The 19,242-nt window shown below is 56.8% G+C and overlaps 2 protein-coding genes across 4 annotated transcripts; both read left to right on the forward strand.

The window, feature by feature from the left end:
- Positions 1-12,884, forward strand: RASIP1 (Ras interacting protein 1). Its single transcript, XM_032388278.1, has 12 exons — positions 1-93; positions 319-459; positions 1,159-1,844; positions 3,244-3,599; positions 6,328-6,981; positions 7,726-7,763; positions 7,997-8,148; positions 8,267-8,370; positions 9,497-9,740; positions 9,951-10,123; positions 11,753-11,900; positions 12,472-12,884. The coding sequence occupies exons 2-12, from the start codon at positions 323-325 to the stop codon at positions 12,669-12,671; spliced, it is 2,892 nt and encodes a 963-aa protein (XP_032244169.1). The 5' UTR covers positions 1-93; positions 319-322; the 3' UTR covers positions 12,672-12,884.
- A 1,348-nt stretch (positions 12,885-14,232) lies between these two features.
- Positions 14,233-19,242, forward strand: MAMSTR (MEF2 activating motif and SAP domain containing transcriptional regulator). Of its 3 annotated transcripts, none has more exons than XM_032388543.1 (9): positions 14,233-14,290; positions 15,450-15,488; positions 16,087-16,268; positions 16,429-16,613; positions 16,982-17,084; positions 17,270-17,464; positions 17,751-17,930; positions 18,008-18,062; positions 18,264-19,242. In XM_032388543.1, the coding sequence occupies exons 1-9, from the start codon at positions 14,233-14,235 to the stop codon at positions 18,545-18,547; spliced, it is 1,281 nt and encodes a 426-aa protein (XP_032244434.1). In that variant the 3' UTR covers positions 18,548-19,242. The 3 variants fall into 3 exon arrangements, with proteins under 3 accessions (XP_032244434.1, XP_032244435.1, XP_032244436.1); XM_032388544.1 differs by having other exon boundaries at positions 16,117-16,268; XM_032388545.1 differs by lacking the exons at positions 14,233-14,290; positions 15,450-15,488; positions 16,087-16,268; positions 17,270-17,464 and having other exon boundaries at positions 16,469-16,613.

A 19,242-nucleotide genomic window follows, 5' to 3' on the forward strand; every position in this document is an offset into this window, starting at 1 on the left:
CAGAGGCAAAGGCTGAACAGGAGCAGCGGGGTCAGGAACCAACCAGGGCCAACGGAGCCAGGGCCCCGGGGTGCTGCTGGGACCTGAAGCAGGGTAAGAACCAGGGACCCAGAAGTCCAGACCCTCCTCCTTCAGACCCAGGAGCCAGTCCCCAGCCACCTCCCATCCCAGCACCCAGGAGTCTAGGCTCCCATCCTTCTCCTCCACTCGGACTCAGAAGTCTGAGCCCCAGCCCCCTCTCTGACTGAGGAATCCCCCTCCATCCCAACCCCGCCACTCAGGGCCTCAGGTGTTGGGGTCTTACCCACCCTTCCTTAGGGCCATGCTATCTGGTGAACGGAAGGAGGGCGGAAGCCCCCGCTTCGGGAAGCTCCATCTCCCCGTGGGCCTGTGGATCAATTCTCCCAGGAAGCAGCTGGCCAAGCTGGGGCGGCGCTGGCCCAGCGCTGCCTCTGTTAAGTGAGTGCTCACCCCCTTGAGACTCCCACCCCTGCCCCATCTGCTTCCCATTTGTCCCTGTTTATGACCCAGTCTCTGCGCTGGGTAATGCCAGGGGCCCCAAGGATTGGCTTCCAGTTCCTGTCCTGAATGGGCAAGTGAGCTAACAGGCAGGAGGAGACAGTGGGCCACAGTGCTCTGGGGCCCAGTGTGGGGAGTGCTGGGTCTGGAGATGGGGTTAGGCTGGATGGACACCGGGATGGGGACACAGGGGCAGGGGTTTGATTCACCTTCCTTCCTCCCCTCCCTGCTTACTTCTTGGAATTTCCTTCTGGGGGACTCGCCTTTATTTATGTATTTATCTCTCTCTCTTTGCCTCTGGCCTCTGCCCTACTCCATCTCTGTCGTCCCCCCTCCCCACCTCGCCCCCGCATTTCTCTCCCTTCTGTGGGTCTCTGTCTCCCGTCTCCCTCTTTCTCTGGGCCTCCGTCCCTCTCTTTCTCCTGGTTTTTGTTGCCCTTTCTCTCTGGTTCTCTGTGCCCTCTCAACGGGTCTCTGTCACTCCCTGGGTGTCTGTCCCTGATCTCTTCCTCCCTGGGTCTCTGTCCCCTCCATCTGGGTCTTTCCCACCTCCTTCCTTCTCTACCATCTATCTACTCCCCTCTCTGCCTGTCTTTCTGGGTCTTTCTCCCGCCTCTCCACTCCCTGGCGGGCTCCCAGGTCGTCTTCTTCGGACACGGGGAGTCGCAGTAGCGAGCCGCTGCCCCCGCCGCCGCCGCACGTGGAGTTGCGGCGAGTGGGCGCGGTCAAGGCGGCCGGGGGAGCCTCGGGGAGTCGCGCCAAGCGCATCTCCCAGCTCTTTCGGGGCTCGGGGACCGGGGCCACGGGGTCCGGCGGCGCGGGAGGCCCCGGGACTCCGGGGGGCGCCCAGCGCTGGGCCAGCGAGAAGAAGCTGCCGGAGCTGGCGGCGGGCGTGGCCCCCGAGCCCCCGCTGGTCACGCGCGCCACGGCGCCCCCGGGGGTCCTCAAGATCTTCGGCGCCGGGCTGGCGTCGGGCGCCAACTACAAGAGCGTGCTGGCCACCGCGCGCTCCACGGCACGCGAGCTGGTGGCCGAGGCGCTGGAGCGCTACGGGCTGGCGGGCAGCCCCGGCGGCAGCCCGGGCGAGAGCAGCTGCGTGGACGCCTTCGCGCTGTGCGACGCGCTGGGCCGGCCCGCGGCGGGCGGCGTGGGCAGCGGCGAGTGGCGGGCGGAGCACCTGCGCGTGCTGGGCGACTCGGAGCGGCCGCTGCTGGTGCAGGAGCTGTGGCGAGCGCGGCCCGGCTGGGCGCGGCGTTTCGAGCTGCGCGGCCGCGAGGAGGCGCGCCGCCTGGAGCAGGAGGCCTTCGGGGCGGCGGACAGCGACGGTGAGGGGGCGGGCGGACGCTGGGGGCGGGGCTTTGCGGGCGGGGCGGGGCCTGCCCTGGAGGCGGGGCCTGCGGGAGGCGGGGCGGGGGCGGGGCTGGAGGCGGGGGCGCGGGGGAGATGGGGACTGGGAGGGACCTAGAGCACCGTGTCTAGTGGAGAGTGGGGCTGGGGCAGGACCCGGCTTGGCAAGATGGGCCAGGCCGGAGGTTTTTGCAGAGCCGATGGGCGGGGCCTGGGATGCTGGGGTGGGGCCTGCGGAAGAGAGTAACCCGCAGCCAGAGGTGTTGAGTGGTGGCGCTGGCCCCTGTGGCAGGAGGCCTCTCCGAGCAATAGGTTGAAGGGGTTCGTGAGGGACCGGGCCTATGTAGATTAAGCGTATAAGGGGAAGGGACTTGGAAAGTGAAAAAATGGTCTGCCTGATCGGGGCCTAAGGATGGGCGGAGCCTCAGGGGAGCTGGTCTTGGAGCAGGTGGCCCTAGGCCTAGGTTGGCCGCAGAGTGTGAATGGGAGACTTGAGGGTGGCTCAAGGGAAATGAAGAGGAAGAGTATTTGTAGAGGCCGAGGAAGGTCGTGCTTACATGCCGGACTGGTCTTGGAGAAGGCCGGGCCTGGAGCAGGAGGTGATGCCCTTGGTGGAATAGCGCGTGTGGAGCAGGGCCTGGCAGGGATGGGGTCTGGCTCAGGGCCACGGGCCGCTCAGGGAGCCTTCTAATGCTTTTCTGTTTCTGAGCCTCCCTTTGGGAAATAGAGTGGTGTAGTAGTTAAACTCATGAGCTTTGAACTCTGGCTTGGATTCCAGTCTGTCCTTTGCCAGTTAAACTGAGCAAAACCCTAGGTGAAGGTGACATGAGCTCATGTATAACAGGGCTTTAGCACAAGACTTGGCACATAGTAGTTGCCTAATAAAGAATGGCAATTATAACCATCGCTGTCTTCCCCCCCCCCAAAAAAGCATTCGTTTAGCACCTACTGTGGGCCACACATTATTTAGGGCCGTGGGGGAGTACAGTGAGCACATGACAGGTGAGGATCCCCCCCCCTAGATTTTACAGCCTAGTGAGAAACCCATCAGTTCATTCCTTGGGCTCATTTCCACTAATCCCCCACTATGTACCAGGGCTCTGCTGGGTCCAGACAAAGCCCCGAGTATGGTGCAGCCGTAGGTGTCCCCCAAAAAACAGTTAAAAGAATGAATTTCTGAGCTGAAAACTGCAAGGTGGGTAGGAGGCAGGCAGAAAGTATGTTCCAGGCACAGGGAACAGCATATGCAAAAACCTAATGTGGGAAGCCGCCTCACTTCTCTGTAGTCAATTCTTTGTCTCTTTATAATCTCCAGCTCTCGGAGCCTGCCTCTCTTTCGAGTCTCTGCCTCATCCATGACTCCTTATCTCTCCGCAGGCACGGGCGCCCCCTCGTGGCGGCCACAGAAGAACCGCACCCGGGCGGCGTCCGGCGGGGCGGCGCTGGCCAGTCCCGGCCCGGGGTCGGGGTCAGGGCCCCCGGCTGGGTCCGGGGGCAAAGAGCGCTCGGAAAACCTGTCCCTGCGGCGCAGCGTGTCGGAGCTCAGCCTGCAGGGGCGGCGGCGGCGGCAGCAGGAGCGCCGGCAGCAGGCACTTAGCATGGCCCCGGGGGCAGCAGACGCCCAGATCGGACCAGCGGACCCTGGCGACTTCGATCAGTTGACCCAATGCCTCATCCAGGCCCCCAGCAACCGTCCCTACTTCCTGCTGCTCCAGGGCTACCAGGATGCCCAGGTACGCGCAGTCCGTGCTACTGGAAGAGACCTATGCTCCACCCTTCGGTGGCAGGGAGACAAAATTACAACTCCCAGAATTCCTTGGGTCGTGGTAGTCTCAGGTATGTCCCAGCAAGGTTCCAGGGTAGGAGATGTCATTGTCAGAGATGGGGGATGGGGGTTGCGTGGGGAGGTGGTAGTGGTGGAAAGTTGATGGCTGAGATCTCGCTGGAAGAACAAGTAGGGAATGGCTCATTTCATGCAAAACTGGGGGGAAAGCGCTGTCTTTGTCAAGGGGGGAAAGTTGAGAGCCTATTGTAGAAAAGGGATCTCCTTGTAAGGGTCTATTTCTTGATGAGGAGTAATGGAAGTGTCTATCTTGTTTGGGAAGAAGATAATTTGATGGATGCATGGGATCTTGTTCTGGGTAAGCCTGTATTTTCTTGGAAGGAGTGAACTAATCCATTCTTTAAAGGTTCTGGTTTACACTGGAACGATCTGACTATTGTTGATGGGGGTAGGTGATACTGATAACTTCTATTTTATATATTTGGATGACTATAGAACTTGCTTGAGTGTTAGGGAGCAGAGGGGGAGAAAGGATTAGGAGTTAGTAGAAAATTATTAGTGGATTAGCAGGAAATTATTTCATTAATAGAAACATAATGAATTATTGGAAATACTCACTTTTGTGCATGTGATGATTGGGGGAATCATTTTTATGATGTTGTTCAACTTTGGGTAACAGTGGTACAGCCAAGTTCAACAGGTACTTTTGGGAATCAATGGAAAAGCCCACTGGTGGAACTTAGTGAATAGTCCCATTTTCATGGTCATAGAGAGTGATCCAATTGGGTTAGGTGGCCTGGCTTTGAATATGAGTGAGAGAGGAAGACTATTTAGAGAAGGGCTTGCTTGGAAGAATTTATTCCTCCTTGTCGGGTCAAGGGGATGGGGCAAGTTCATTATAGGGAGGAGTTTGCATATATTATAACAGCCCATTTCTCAAGACAAGGTTGGAGAATAGGAGGGTCTATTTTGGGAAGGTAGTCAAATTGGAAGGATCTGTTCTGGGAGTATGGTGGAGTCTGTTCTGAGAAGAGGGGGAAACATTGAAAGCATCCATTCTTTTGAGTGAGGTTCATGGGGAAATTCCTTTTTAAGAAAGAGGCTTCATTGGAAGTCTTCCTTCCTTGGGATCAGGAATAAGAGGTGAATCTCTTATAGAGAGGAATTTATCTGCACTCATGTATTCACAAGTGGCTATAACTCGAGAGAGTTCATTGTGGGCACTGTGGAAGCATCCCTTCTTGGGTTAAGCAGTTTTAGAAAAGGGGTTCATGTATTTTGGACCATTCCATTGCTTCAAACAGGGATAGAAAACATGAGATTCGACCTTCAGAAAGTGGTCAGACTGGAAAGTTCCATTTTCTAGAGGCAGATGAACAAATCCATTGTAGGAAGGGGTCTCTTTGGAAATGTCCATCCATGGGGTATAGGTAATAGGAGAGTTCAGTGTAGGAAGGGGATTTATGAATATCCGGATGACTATTCTCTCAGACATGAGTAGAGAACAGAGAGTGTATTTTAGGAAGGGGATCAGACTGAGCTCTTCCATTTTTATAGGATGGAGATGGAAAAGTCATTTAGGAAGGGGTCTTCTGGAATGCACCTCTTCATTTGGTGGATGAAATGGGACACTCCATTATAAGAAGAGGGTCTCCCTGAAAACATTTATTTATAAGGTGGGGTTGCTAGAAGAGCTACTATATGGAGATCTCCATGGAGATTTTCTTTGTTGGGATGGGAATATTGAAAGCATCCATTGATGGAAAGGAGAGTATCTTTGGAATCCTCTATCATGGGAATGAGGGTAGTAGGTGAGTCCGTTGTAGTATTAGGTCTCCTTGGAAGTGAGTGCAGCATGGGGTGGGGAAAAATGAGAGTCCATTTGTAGAAAGGGGGTCTCCCCAGAGTGCATACTCACGGGGTGGAGAAAATGGAAGAAACCTTTGTTGAAAGGGGGAATCTCTTTAAAGATATCTATCCCTTGTTTTGGAAATATTCAGAGAAGCTATTATTGGAAGGGGAAACAAACGTCTTTGGTAGTCTCCATCATGGGGATGGAATGTCGGGCAAATGGGGCCAAGGGTAGGGAAATGGGACGGTTCCTAAGAGAAAGATTTCCTAGGAAAGTTCCATTCTTTGAGGGTAAAGATAACAGGACAGTCCATTTTAGTAGTGGGGGTGTGTTCTTGGAAGCACCTATTCCTTGAGCTGGATGTTGTGGGAGACTGCACTGTGGGAAGGGATAGCCTTATAAGGGTCCGTTCAGAGGAGATGAGAAGATGGGAGAGTCTACTGGAGAAAGGTTTCCTGGAAAGCAACAACAATTTGAGGGAGGGGAATTCTAGAGCCCCTGTCAAGAAAGGGGTTTCCTTGGGGTCGTAAAATACCCAAGCAGCCGGTCTTCAAGATGAGTGTTATGGGCCAGTCCTTCACAGGAAGTGCCTTTGAGAAGTCCACTCATGAAAAAAAAAAAGAGAGAGAGAGAGAGAGAGAGAAGTCCACTCATGCTTGGGGGGAGGTAATTGCTGAGTCCTTTGACATCCCAGGAGATCTCCTTGGAAGTGTTCATTCTAAGGGAGGTGGTTGATGGGAGAGTCAGTTGTGGCAAAAGGGTCCTCGTTGCAAGCATCCGTTCCTCATGGAGCTGTGTCTCTCCTGTGTCTTCCCTTTCCCTCCAGGACTTCGTGGTATATGTGATGACGCGGGAGCAGCACGTCTTTGGCCGGGGCGGGAACTCCTCGGCCCGTGGTGGGTCCCCGGCCCCATATGTGGACACCTTTCTTAATGCCCCTGACATCCTGCCGCGGCACTGCACCGTGCGTGCGGGCCCTGAGCCCCCGGCCATGGTGCGCCCATCCCGGGGTGCCCCAGTCACGCATAACGGGTGCCTCCTGCTGCGGGAGGCGGAGCTTCACCCCGGCGACCTGCTGGGGCTGGGCGAGCACTTCCTTTTCATGTACAAGGACCCCCGCACTGGAGGCTCGGGGCCCGCGCGGCCACCCTGGCTGCCCGCCCGCCCTGGGGCCGCCCCGCCGGGTCCCGGCTGGGCCTTCTCTTGCCGCCTGTGCGGCCGGGGCCTGCAGGAGCGGGGCGAGGCGCTGGCGGCCTACTTGGACGGCCGCGAGCCAGTGCTGCGCTTCCGGCCGCGCGAGGAAGAGGCGCTGCTGGGCGAGATCGTGCGCGCTGCGGCCGCGGGCGCTGGCGACCTGCCGCCGCTCGGGCCCGCCACGCTGCTGGCGCTGTGCGTGCAGCATTCAGCCCGGGAACTGGAGCTGGGCCACCTGCCGCGCCTGCTGGGCCGCCTGGCCCGTCTCATCAAGGAGGCTGTCTGGGTGAGTGCCTCCCACCACCGCCCAGCCCTGTCGGCGCCGCAGGTTCTTATCCCCAGCCACCCCTCGTCTCCACCTTCCAGCCGTAGTTGGGCGGGATGAAACTACCTCTATCATGATGCTCCAGGAGGGGTTTCGGCTATTAAGCAAGGGGTCTCACGGGATGCTGGGAGTTGTGGATTCATCCACGGTGCTGGAAGAGAAGGCAGTGAAGCACCAGCTTTGCACTTGTGGGATAATGGGAGAAACCATTCCGGGAAATCGGGAGAGAGATCCCGTTGGATGAGAAGTCAGGAGAGACCATTGTGGGAGGTGAGGCCGGCAGCCCACTGGGCTGGGGGCTTTGAGCAGTAGTGGGCAAGACCATTCTTGGAGTCGAGGAAGAACACATTGGTCCGACTTACAGATGGAAGTGCCTGGGAGAAATCATCCAGAGTGGGGTTAAAGGTTCCATCCCACTGAGCTAGGGCTCATTAGAGAGAAGCTTAAGGAAGTGTTTTTTTGGGGGGAGGGGGCAGTAAGAAGAAACGATTTGAGTGGACCTGAGGATGATAGACCACTCACAATCATAGGGGCTTGTGTTTTAAAAGGTAAGAAGAGGAGAGACCATTCTGAAGTTTGAGGTTTAGAGTCCATTTGAGTGGGGAGAGTCTCTGTCAAAAAGGTGCTTCTAGAAACACCAGGGTAATAACTCATAGGCCTCTCCCCAACCCTCCTCACCTTGACTCTGATCTTACTGTTCTACAGGAAAAGATTAAGGAAATTGGAGACCGTCAGCCAGAGAAGTAAGAGAAATTCCGGGGAGAAGGGTCTAGAAGGATGCAGGGTGGGGATTTGCAGCTGGTGGTTCATTCACTCCATTCATGGCTTAGTGCAGGTTTCTGCTCTTCCTTGGCACTCAACTTTTCCAGCCGTGAAATGAGGATTGGTCTCAGTCCCCAATTAGACCCAGATCTCGGGGTTTAGACACTACAGTGGGGGTTGGGCAAAGGACGCAGGTCCTTTTCTCCCTCCCCAGCCACCCAGAGGGAGTCCCCGAGGTGCCCTTGACTCCCGAGGCTGTGTCTGTAGAGCTGAGGCCACTCATGCTGTGGATGGCCAACACAACAGAGCTGCTGAGCTTTGTGCAGGAGAAAGTGCTGGAGATGGAGAAGGAGGCTGACCAGGAGGGTGAGCTCTGACCCAAGCCCAGACCTGTCCAAGCCCCCTGTCATTCCTGCTACTTGGGGACTTGGGCTCCTGCCTGTCAGCCTCTGGTTCTCTCTCTCACCCCCAGGTCTGTCCTCAGACCCACAGCTCTGCAATGACTTGGAATTATGTGATGAAGCCATGGCCCTCCTGGACGAGGTCATCATGTGTACCTTCCAGCAGTCTGTCTACTACCTCACCAAGGTTGGTCTCATCCCCTACTTCCTGTTTGACATAATCTCACTTCCGGTTTGAATTACGTCACATCGCTCCGATGTCACTTCCTATTTGACCTTGTAAGATTCCCTGCTTCTCTGACATCACTTCCCATTCACCGCAGCACTTTGCTGTTCTGGTACCACTTCCTGTTTGAGCCTACATCACTTCCTGTCTTTCTGGCTTCTCTTCCTGTCTCTGCAACGATCCCCCTCTTGACAGGCTAACTTTACTATCTGGTTATATCACCATTTTCACTTTTTTAAGCTCCTGTTTTCTAAGTCCACTGGTAAATTTAATAGGTGGGTAGATAGATAGATAGGGATCAAATAGTGCCAGACACTGTCATTTAAATGAAAGGTCCTCTTGAATCCGACCTCACTTCCTGTGTTTGCTGACTTCATTTCCTACAGCTCGGAATTCACTCCCTTTTCCGAGCCACAGATCTTCTCCCTGGAGTGCTTTCTGCCCCAGTCCCCCACCACCCTTGACCTTAAGATGGCTTCTTGGAATTCGCAGGTTTTCAGGCTTCTCGTGGGCCTGAGTCCCTATCTGTAACAGCAAAGGGGATCTTTGGGGAGATTCTTTATGTTCCTTAAGCAGCCTTGATTGGTGAAGCCCATTCCTCCAAGGCTTCGCTTCCTGTCCATCCCCACCAAGTGTGGCTTTATTTCTTCTTCGGCTCTGACCTCATTTCCTGTCCTTGGCCTGATCTCACTTTCCACTGGCTCACTGCCACGCCACTCCCACTTCCTGACTCTTCATTCTTTTTTCTTTCCTTCGGGAACTCTGGATAAATAATTCTTTGACTGAAGGGGGCCTCTTTGTTCGGTATCCTTTGTCCTCTGTGAGCTGTCTCTGTTGAGAACTACAAGACCTATGAGGCACCGAGGTGGTCGTAAAATACCCAGGAAACTCCTGGAGGCTTTCTTAAGACTTGAGGTGTCCTCGGCCTGATGCATATTAGACACCCATCTGGAAAGTAGGGATTTGCTCACAGAGAACTTTTAGGGTGTTGCAGGTACAATGGACTATAATTCCCAGAAGCTCTGTCACCCTGAAGCTTCCATGGGGTGTAGTCCAATCACTTGTTTGCATCTCTGTATCCTCTTAGACTCTGTATTCAACGCTGCCTGCTCTCCTGGATAGTAACCCTTTCACAGCTGGGGCAGAGCTGCCAGGGCCTGGAGCAGAGCTGGGGGCCATGCCTCCGGGCTTGAGACCGACGCTGGGCGTGTTCCAGGCAGCCCTGGAACTGACCAGCCAGTGTGAGCTGCACCCGGACCTCGTGTCTCAGACTTTTGGTTATTTGTTCTTCTTCTCCAATGCATCCCTTCTCAACTCGCTGATGGAACGAGGTGAGGGTTGGACTGGGGAAGGGACAGGGAGGAAAGCATGGGAACCTCTGAGACCCATGTCAATTCAGAGAGCATGCCCCAGGATCAGGCCTCATGTTTAGGGACTCTGGAGAGCAAGTTCCAGATCCCAAGTTGAAGGATAGGAAGGGTCTGGGAGGCAGGAGGGCCGAGTCCACATGCTCATTGCCCTTCATACCTTTCCCCCAACAGGTCAAGGCCGGCCTTTCTATCAATGGTCCCGAGCTGTCCAAATCCGAACCAACTTGGACCTTGTCTTGGACTGGCTGCAGGGGGCTGGGCTGGGTGACATTGCCACTGAATTCTTCCGGAAACTCTCCATAGCTGTGAACCTGCTCTGCGTGCCCCGCACTTCCCTGCTCAAGGTGACTCCTGATCCCTGACCTCTGACTCCTCGACCCCACTCAGCCATCCTCTGTATTCAGCTCACCCTTGGATCTCCCCTTGGACTTCATGTTATCCCCGGTCCCAGCTCTGACACTGTGGATGATGCATCGACAGTTAGAAGGAAGTCAGCCACAAGTGTCCAAACTGCATCTGAATCCCATGGGACTTATTAATAATAGATTCCAAGGCCTCCACCCTCAGACATGCTGATTCAGAAAGTCTGCTATGAGACCAAGGAATGTGATAGTGAGAACATGCATTGAATATAAACAACATGCCAGATGCTGTCTAGCACTCTCACTGAATGTTGACTAAGCCTCATGAAATAGGTTATTAATTGACAATTCTTTTCAGACAAGGAGACTGAAAATCAGGTAGGATAAGTTACTTGATTTCATTTATTTATATTTATCAAACTTTTACAGAGCATTTAATAAGCACCAGGCAGTGTCCTAAGTCTTTACCATCTTGCCATATTGAATCCTCATAACTACCCTGTTAGTTCTATTCCCGCCCACACCCAATTGACAGATGAAGAAAGTGAGGCACAGGGGCACCTGGGTGGCTCAGTTGTTAAGCGTCTGACTTCAGCTCAGGTCATGATCCTGGAGTCCTGGGATTGAGCCCCACATCAGGCTGCCTGTTCAGCGGGAAGCCTGCTTCTCCCTCTCCCTCTGCCTGGGTTCCCTCTCTAGCTGTCTCTCTGTCAAATAAATAAATAAAATCTTAAAAAAAAAAAAAAAGTGAGGGGCGCCTGGGTGGCTCAGTCATTAAGCGTCTGCCTTCGGCTCAGGTCATGATCCCGGGGTCCTGGGATCGAGCCCCGCATCGGGCTCCCTGCTCGGCGGGAAGCCTGCTTCTCCCTCTCCCACTCCCCCTACTTGTGTTCCCTCTCTCGCTGTGTCTCTCTCTGTCAAATAAATAAATAAAATCTTAAAAAAAAAAAAAAAGTGAGGCACAGTGACTTGCCAGAAAGTAATGAGTAGTCAAGCTGGGATTTTTGAACCCAGGCATTCTGGGTCCAGAGTCTCTGGTTTTCACCCCACGGATGATTCAGATGTCATCTCAGGTGTAGAAATTTTCAGATACAAAAAATAGCCACAGTGCAGTAATGAAGCTCTAGGTACACATCATCAGCTTCAATAATAAACTAATGGCCAATTTTGTTTCTTTTCCACCCCCCCACCAACTCCTACATCCTCATTTATGCTGAAGCAAATCACATTTTAAAAAAGATTTTATTTATTTATTAGAGAGAGAGACAGCTAGAGGGAACACAAGCAGGGGGAGTGGGAGAGGGAGAAGAGGGAGAAGCAGACTCCCCGCTGAGCAGGGAGCCCAATGCGGGGCTCAATCCCAGGACCCTGGGATCATGACCTGAGCCGACGGCAGACCTGAGCCACCCAGGCGCCCCCAATTGACATTTTTTTAAAGCGCCCTTTCCCACCATCCCTTTGGTTGACAGCCTGGCCTCACAGTGTCCGGAAGATATTGCAGACACCACTGTCTACCCACTACATCCATGCCCTTTATGGAGGGCCTTCTGTTTTCGGATTTCTCAGCTGCCCCATAATGACCATAGATTTCTCACCTGATCTTCCCACCAGGCTTCATGGAGCAGCCTACGAACTGACCACCCCACACTGACCCCTGCTCAGCTCCACCATCTGCTCAGCCACTACCAGCTGGGTCCTGGCCGTGGGCCACCACCTGCCTGGGACCCGCCCCCTGCAGAGCGAGATGCTGTGGACACAGGTGAGGAGAGATGGGGACAGAGGCACTGGGGCTGTCAGCTTTTTTTTTTTTTTTTTGGTTCTCAGTACCCAGGATTCCACAGCCCCAGCGCCTTCCTCCTTCTGACCCAGGATTCTGGACCCTTAACCCTCTCCTCCCTCAAGACTTAAGTGATGGACCCCAACTCCCCCCTCCCCCAGGGTACAGGAGTTCAAGCCCCAGCTCCTTTGTTCCCCAGGGTTCAGGCCCCCAGCCTCCTCCCCGGACAACCAACCCTCCTCACCCAGGAGTTCGGGTTCCAGCCCCCTCCACTCTACGGAATCCGTAAAACTAAGTTCCCAGACCTTCCTTCCTCACGGGCCCAAGAACCCAATGCCTCGCCCGTTTCCCAGGCAACGGTGGCCTTTCTTTGTCTGAAACTACAACTCCATGATGCTTGGGGACTCCCGCGTGTCATGTTTGAGTGACTCCCGCTCCAGGATTTGCTGGGGGTTGAAGTTTTTCCTTCCTTCGGGCGTGACACAGCCTCTCCCCAACACTGCTGCCCCACGCCCATTTTCAGACTTTGACTCCGTCTTCTTCGGTCTCCTAGGGGACATCTTCGAAAGCTTCTCTTCCCACCCTCCCCTCATCCTGCCCTTGGGCAGCTCGCGCCTGCGCCTCACGGGTCCTGTGACAGACGACGCCCTGCACCGTGAACTGCGCAGGCTCCGCCGCCTCCTCTGGGATCTTGAGCAGCAGGAACTGCCGGCCAATCACCGCCACGGACCTCCCGTGGCCACGCCTCCTTGAAAACCAATAACAAACGAGCGCGCGAACCTTGAAAATTCTTCGGCTTCTACTCCCCGGAGCCCGCTCGAGCTCAGAGCTCTCTGGGAGTTGTAGTTCTTTCCCCGCGTGGGCTGCCGGGAGTTTGAGTTTTCGGGTAGTAGAGGATGGGACAGTGGGAAGATGGGCTTGGGATGTGAGCGCAAGGAGCAATAAAGGTATCTGTGGTATTGGCAACGCCTCACTTGTTAAGACTCGGGAACGCTGGTGATGATGATGTTTTGCGGATTAGAGCACCAGGGTCCTCGACTAGAGCGTTGGGTTCTTGCCGAGTCCGAGGAGATATTTATAGCCTTGGCCTCAGCTTGCCCTGCGGCTTGTAATCCAAACCCGGAGCCCTGGGGCCTCCCACGAATTTCAGGACAGAGCTCTAAGCTTGCTCTGCCAAATATCAGGCCCTCAGTCCTGCCGGTGGGAACCAGACTTCTCTCCCTTCGACCCCAAAGGCCAGAGTCCAGCCCTCTTCTCCCTCAGACCCGGGAGTCCAGGTCCTCAGCCCCCTCCTCCCTCGGATCCAGGAGTTCGGGGCTCCAGTTTGAACTTCTCCACTCCCCTAAATCCGACTCCTGCTGCTGCGTCAGGGAAAAAATAAGCGACAGGTGGCACCTGCCCGCAGGGCCGGGTCGCGACCACCTGCTCCCGCCGCTCACCCGGCGCCCCTCTCCAGGCACCTGCTTCTGTCAGTCCGCCCGCCGCTGCCCCGCCCGACCCCGCAGCCCCAGGACGCGGAGGAGGAGCGACCCAGGGAACCCCGACGTTCGCCCCGCCCCAGTCCCTCCCAGCCCGTGCTCCCACCCCTTCTTAGGGTCCCAGGCGGGGCTCCTGTCTCCCCCCTCCCCCCCCGCCCCATTCCACAGGCTCCTGGCACGCCCTAGAAAGGGGTGTCCTAGGCAGTCCCAGGCTGGTGGGGCGGAGCCTGCGGCCTCCAGCCTAGACCAGGGGACTCAACCCGCTCCAGAGTACTGCTGCGCCGAGCCCACCTGGTGAGAAGCCCCTGGGATGGGGGTGGGGGGAACCCACCTTAACTCTTCTGTCACCTCTCTGGTCCCAGTCCCTTCCTCACAGACCATGGTGGCTGATACCCACCCACTCCCCTCTCAAATGCAGGTGGCAGAGACCCTTCCCAATTCCCCAGGAACCTACCGGGTCCCTTTCCCCTCTTGATCAAGGGTGTTGGATTCTAGTCCCTTCAGAGTATTGAGCTCTATCCCTTCACCCTCTTTTCCTTCCTCTCTTTTCACAGGCCCAGGGGTCTCCTTTCATAGATCGCAGTCTTTCCTCCCCCAGGCTCCAGGAATTGGGGCCCTCAACCCCCTTCTCCCTCAAATCCAGGAGTCCGAGCTCCCAGCCCCTCCTCCCCCAGGCTCCAGAAGTTCTGGCTCAAGGCCTCTCCTATCCCTAAGCCCCTGAGGCCCTTTCCCTGCTGCCTTCACAGGGAGGGACAGCCTCCTGACCTCCACTCTGACCCTCCTCCGGTGGGGGCCCTGTCCTCCCCTCAGTCCAGGTCCCCATCACAGCCTTGGCAATGACTCTCGCAACTTCCTCTCAGCGCTCCCAAATCATTCGCTCCAAGTTCAGATCTGGTGAGAGGCTTCTCTCTATGCATGTAGGGAAGGGGTCTTCTGGGTCCTGGGATTGAAATACTCTTAACTCAGGCAGTGTGTGTGGTCGGTGAGGTGGGAGGGGGGCCATGGGACCCACAAGGCAGGTGTTTTCTGTGCAAAAGGTCACTTGTGTATAAAGGAGGCCCCAGCAAAGGGGTTGAATTTTGGGGGCTCAATGAGGGTGCAAATGGCCAATGCAATGCTCCTGTAAACAGTGAGGAGTGGGTGGCGAGGGGTGGGTGTGCAGAGGGTCAGGTAGTGCAAAGGAACAGGGGCTTAAATCGACATGTGTGCAAAGTGGAGGAGTGCACAGAGTGGGGACTTAGAAGTGGGCGGTGTGGGAGTGTTGGTGAGGGGACAGTGCGCTATATCAAAACTTGAACGCGTCAAAGGTTGTATTTTAGGTCCCAATGCGGACCGAAAGCGTGCAAGTGAGTGTGGCACTGGATGTCAGTTCCTCAGTGGGCCAAGGGCATACGAGTGTGCAAATGAGTATGCTAGATGGGTGCAAAGACACCAGTCCCCAAAGAGCAATGAGTGTGCCAGAGAGTGCACGTGAAATGTGCAAAGAGAGATCTCTGCTCCAGAACTGGAAGCCAAATCCTGAATGCGCAAAGAAGTGTCAGTAAGGCTGGGTGGGTGCCAAGGATGAAGCATAGCAAAGGGTACGAGCGCACACAAGTGGCCCAGGTGCCAGACCAGAGCCCAGGGAAATGCATGTGCAGAGGGGGTGAGTGTGGGGAGGCCTGGGGGTACACCGAAGGGAGCGGGCTGGTGCAGACGGGAGCGCACGGACGAGAAGAGGTGAGGCACACATGGGTCAGTCTGCCAAGATGGCGATCATGCCTTGGGTGGGGTAGGCACATGCTCATGAAGGGGGCAGGTGGAGCTGGGGGCAGGGCTGCCTCCTGCCTGCACACTGGCTGGCTCCTAGTCCCAGAACAGCTCTGGCAGGGAGCAGGGAGCAGGCGGGAGGCCCGGGAAAGGGAACAGGCTGCCGGCCCACCCGCCTGCATGGGGTGTGTAAGGGGGCTGGGCACGCGTGTCCTGCCAACTGCAGCTCGCACCGCCTGCCAGGCCGGGCTCCTGGACACTCCCTTCCCGCCTTTCTCCTCCCACCTCCCTCCTTCCTCCATAGTCCTCCAGCTTCGGATCCACAGACGGTATCAGGACCCAAGTAAGTGTGGGCCCTGAAAGGGAGGGGATGGAGGCCCGACAACCCTGGGATGCCCAGGAGTGCAGCTACCAGATCTCAGGACTGGTTCCTGAGCCTTGGCCCCTCTGCCAGGGACACCCTGAAGTCCTATCCTGTCCCGCCCTGAGGACCCGAGTACAGGTCCCTGGCTACCCCACCCCTCAAAGCTCTGCTTCCTGCCCTATGACTTTTCCCACTCCAAAGAAATGCATGCATCCAGATCCGATTTCTTTGGAGAAGACAGGCATCCCAGACTCCTCACTTGGCATGCACACGAATCTCAGGATGCGGCTTTCAGCTTCTCTCTCTCCTTAAGAACCAGGAATGCTGGCCCCGCCCCTGTTCCAGCAAAACCCCCTAAATCTTGGTGACTGAGGACCTGATTCCTGACTTTCTTGAGAATATAAAATTCTGGAACCTCTGCCCTGAGATCCAGGAGTCTGGGCACCCACCTCCTAACACTGTGGTTTCCCTCCCTGGTCCTGCCCTCCCACACCGGGAGGTGGGGGGGCGGCTGAGGCCTCCAGGGCCCTCCTTCCCACACAGTCTTGTTCCTCCCTGCCTGGCTTGCTGTCTACAGGCCTCTCAGGGTCCTTCACTGCCTCTCCAGTCTTGGATCCAGATCCGTGGGTCTCAGCCACAGACCCTGCTCTGGCCCCCAGAGCTCCGGCCCCAGTCTCGCCCTTGGGCCCCACCCCTTTCCTCTTCAGCCCTGGGGACCTGCTCCATGAATCAGAATACTGCCCTTGGAGGTCCCTGAAGGTGAGTCTCCATCGAGTGAGGAGAAATACCCCGGAGAGTCTAGCATTGGTCGTCCTTGCTACTGCCCTTTTGGCTCCTTTCTGGTGGTGCCAAGCTGAGGCTCTGGGGCAGGACAGCGGGGACAGAGCGGAAACATATGACATCACACCTGCTTTTCCAGGAGTCTCCCAAGATCTCCCAACATTGGAGAGAGCCCAAGCCAAAGGGGACCTTGACCTACCACCAGTACATGCCCCCAGGGCGGAGACAAGGGTCCAGGGTAGACTCCCAGGCCAAAGGGTTGGCCTTGGGTCCCCCTGGACCACCTCTGTGGGAAGGGACAAACTCACAGCAGCCACCTCCCAGGTATGATCCCTGTTTTTGTTCTCTGGGGGGAAATTCAGCCCCCGCCCTCGCCCGCACATCCTCCTCCCTCAACCCAGAGTCCAAGAGCAGGGGAGTCCAGAGGCCAGCCCCCAACCCCTTCCTCCCCCAGGACTCGAGAGTCCAAGTTCCCAGTCCCTCTTCCTTCAGTTCCCAGGAGTCCTGGCTTCAGACCCGAGAGACTGGGCCTCCGGTTCCTCCACTCCCACGCACAGGAATTAGCCTCTTCCGAGACCCAGAAGTCTGGGCCCTCTTTCCTCTTCGCAAGCCCCTGCCTTTGAGGACCCCGGAATGCCCCGTCTCCCTCCACCCCCTCTAACCTCTGGTTCCCCCTCACGCCTCACCGCCAGGATGAAGCCCACTGCCCTCACTCCCTCCCCACCTGGAGTCCCCAGCCCCTCGCCCCCTCCACACAAGTTGGAACTTCAGACCCTTAAGCTGGAGGAGCTGACGGTGAGTGTGGGGAGTAACTTCCCAGGTGGGTACCCATAGTTCTAACCCCGCTGCCTCTGCCCCATCGGAGACCCAGGAGCCTGGGTCCCCAGTCCCTCTTCTCGCGGTTTCCAAATGTGCAGCCCCAGCTCCCGCCTGCGCCCCGGAGCCCTCCCAGCAAGGCCTCTCCCCGCCTCCCACCCCAGGTCTCAGAGCTCCGGCAGCAGCTGCGCCTGCGGGGCCTCCCGGTGTCGGGGACTAAGTCGATGCTCCTGGAGCGCATGCGCGGCGGCGCCCTGCCCCGCGAGCGGCCGAAGCCGCGGCGCGAGGACTGTCCCGCGGGTGCTCCCTGGCCGCGCCTCAGGCCCAAAGCTCTGGGAGCCGTCCGGCGGCAGGGCTCGGTGAGGGCGGGGCTACGCGCGTATGGGCCAGTGAGGAGAAGACAAAGCGGGACGGGGCGGGAAGTCGAAAGAAGAATAGCCAATGAAGTGTGGGGGGCGTGGTTAAGAGCAAAGTGGGAGGCTCTTAAGGGAAGAGAAGCCAATGAAAGAATACGGGGCGATACCGAGGGGGGGTGGTCGACGAGCGAGCGGAGGGCCGGGAGGCGACCAGGGGGTGGAGCCACACGTTGCGAGTGGGTGGGGTTGCTCCCGGCGGGCGTGGCTTATGGGAACTCCACGGTTCTAGCTCAAGCCGAGCCCAAACTCTCACCCTCCGCCTCCTGCAAGTGCCTCGGACACCCCTGCTACTGCTGCGGTCCCGGCCCCGGCTCCGGCTGCGGCTCCAGCACCGACTCCTTCCTCAGCACTGCCCACAGCGGCCCTGACTGTGGAGGAGGAGCTGCAGGAAGCCATCCGCAGGGCACAGGTGAGAGGGAGCGGGCTATGGGTCTCGGTCAGGATGGTGCGGGATCCCAGGTTCACGCCGCTTCTGCCCGTCCGCAGTTGCTTCCGAACCGGGGCATTGATGACATCCTGGAGGATCAGGTGGAGCCTGAGGGTAAGAGTCCAACCCCTAGATTTGGGGGAGTTGGAGACTGAGTTTCTGGAGTCCTAGTCCAAAGGAGGAAGGGTTTGGGATCTGGAGTCCTGGGTTCTAGGGAGGGGTGGGCTGGGGACTTGGATTTCTGGAAACGAGGAATAACGGAGTGGGTCTGGATCTCTGCCTTCCTAAGCTCACACTTCATTCCTTCTCCTGCAGACCCGCTGCCCCCCATCCCCCTGGACTTCCCCGGCTCCTTCGACGTGCTGTCCCCCTCCCCGGACTCTGAAGGCCTCTCCTCTGTCTTCTCTTCCTCGCTCCCGTCCCCCACAAACTCCCCGTCCCCCTCTCCCAGGGGTCCCACAGACTCCTTGGACTGGTTGGAGGCTCTGAGTGGAGGTCCCCTGCTAGGCTGTGGTCCCCCAGCCCCCAGCATCTTCTCTGCTGACTTATCTGACTCCAGTGGAACCCGGCTGTGGGACCTGCTGGAGGATCCATGGTGATGGATGCTGGGGTTTCCAGGGACGGAGAACTGGTGGGCATGGGAAGGTCACCGAGACAGACTCCCAAAGATAGGGGTGGGACAACCGGCAGAGCCCCTCCCGCCACAGACACAGAATCAGAGAGGACTCTCATCCCCACCAGGCCCCGAACTGCTGCTGACATGCCAACCGCCTGACTCTCGCCTGCCTGACCTCCATATGATCCCCTCCATGGTTGTGTGGTTGGGGGTGGGGAGGTGTCCTTTGCTGCGGGCCAGGGGCAAACAAGCTGCTTGCTGCTTCCTTCAGAGACCTCATGGATGTCTTTGTTCCCACCTTCTCCCCTCCCATGCCACCAACTAGATGGGAGTCTGGAAGGTGGTCTGTGTTTTTTGGGTGCAGGAGAGGGGGCAGGGAAGAGTCAGGAGGGAGAATAGGGAGCCAGACCCTTGGCTTCCGGTTGGAAGTGAGAATATCAGAAGCGTCATGTCTGAGGTCAGATTCTCTTGGAAGCAGAGCCCGAGACAAGATTCGTGTGCCCATGATTTATTAAAGAAATGCTCCGAGGAGAAACCAAAAAGGAGCGGAGGAAACCAAACAGTGAAGGGGAAGAAGACTATCAAGAGTATGGCTTCAGGTGAAGTCCCAACCTCTGCGTGATCCCATGGGGAGCTCTGGAGGATAAATTAAGTTGCAGGGTCTTTCTTACCCTGAGG

Source organism: Phoca vitulina, unplaced genomic scaffold (genome assembly GCF_004348235.1).
Source record: "Phoca vitulina isolate PV1807 unplaced genomic scaffold, GSC_HSeal_1.0 scaffold52, whole genome shotgun sequence".
Classification (NCBI taxonomy): domain Eukaryota; kingdom Metazoa; phylum Chordata; class Mammalia; order Carnivora; family Phocidae; genus Phoca; species Phoca vitulina.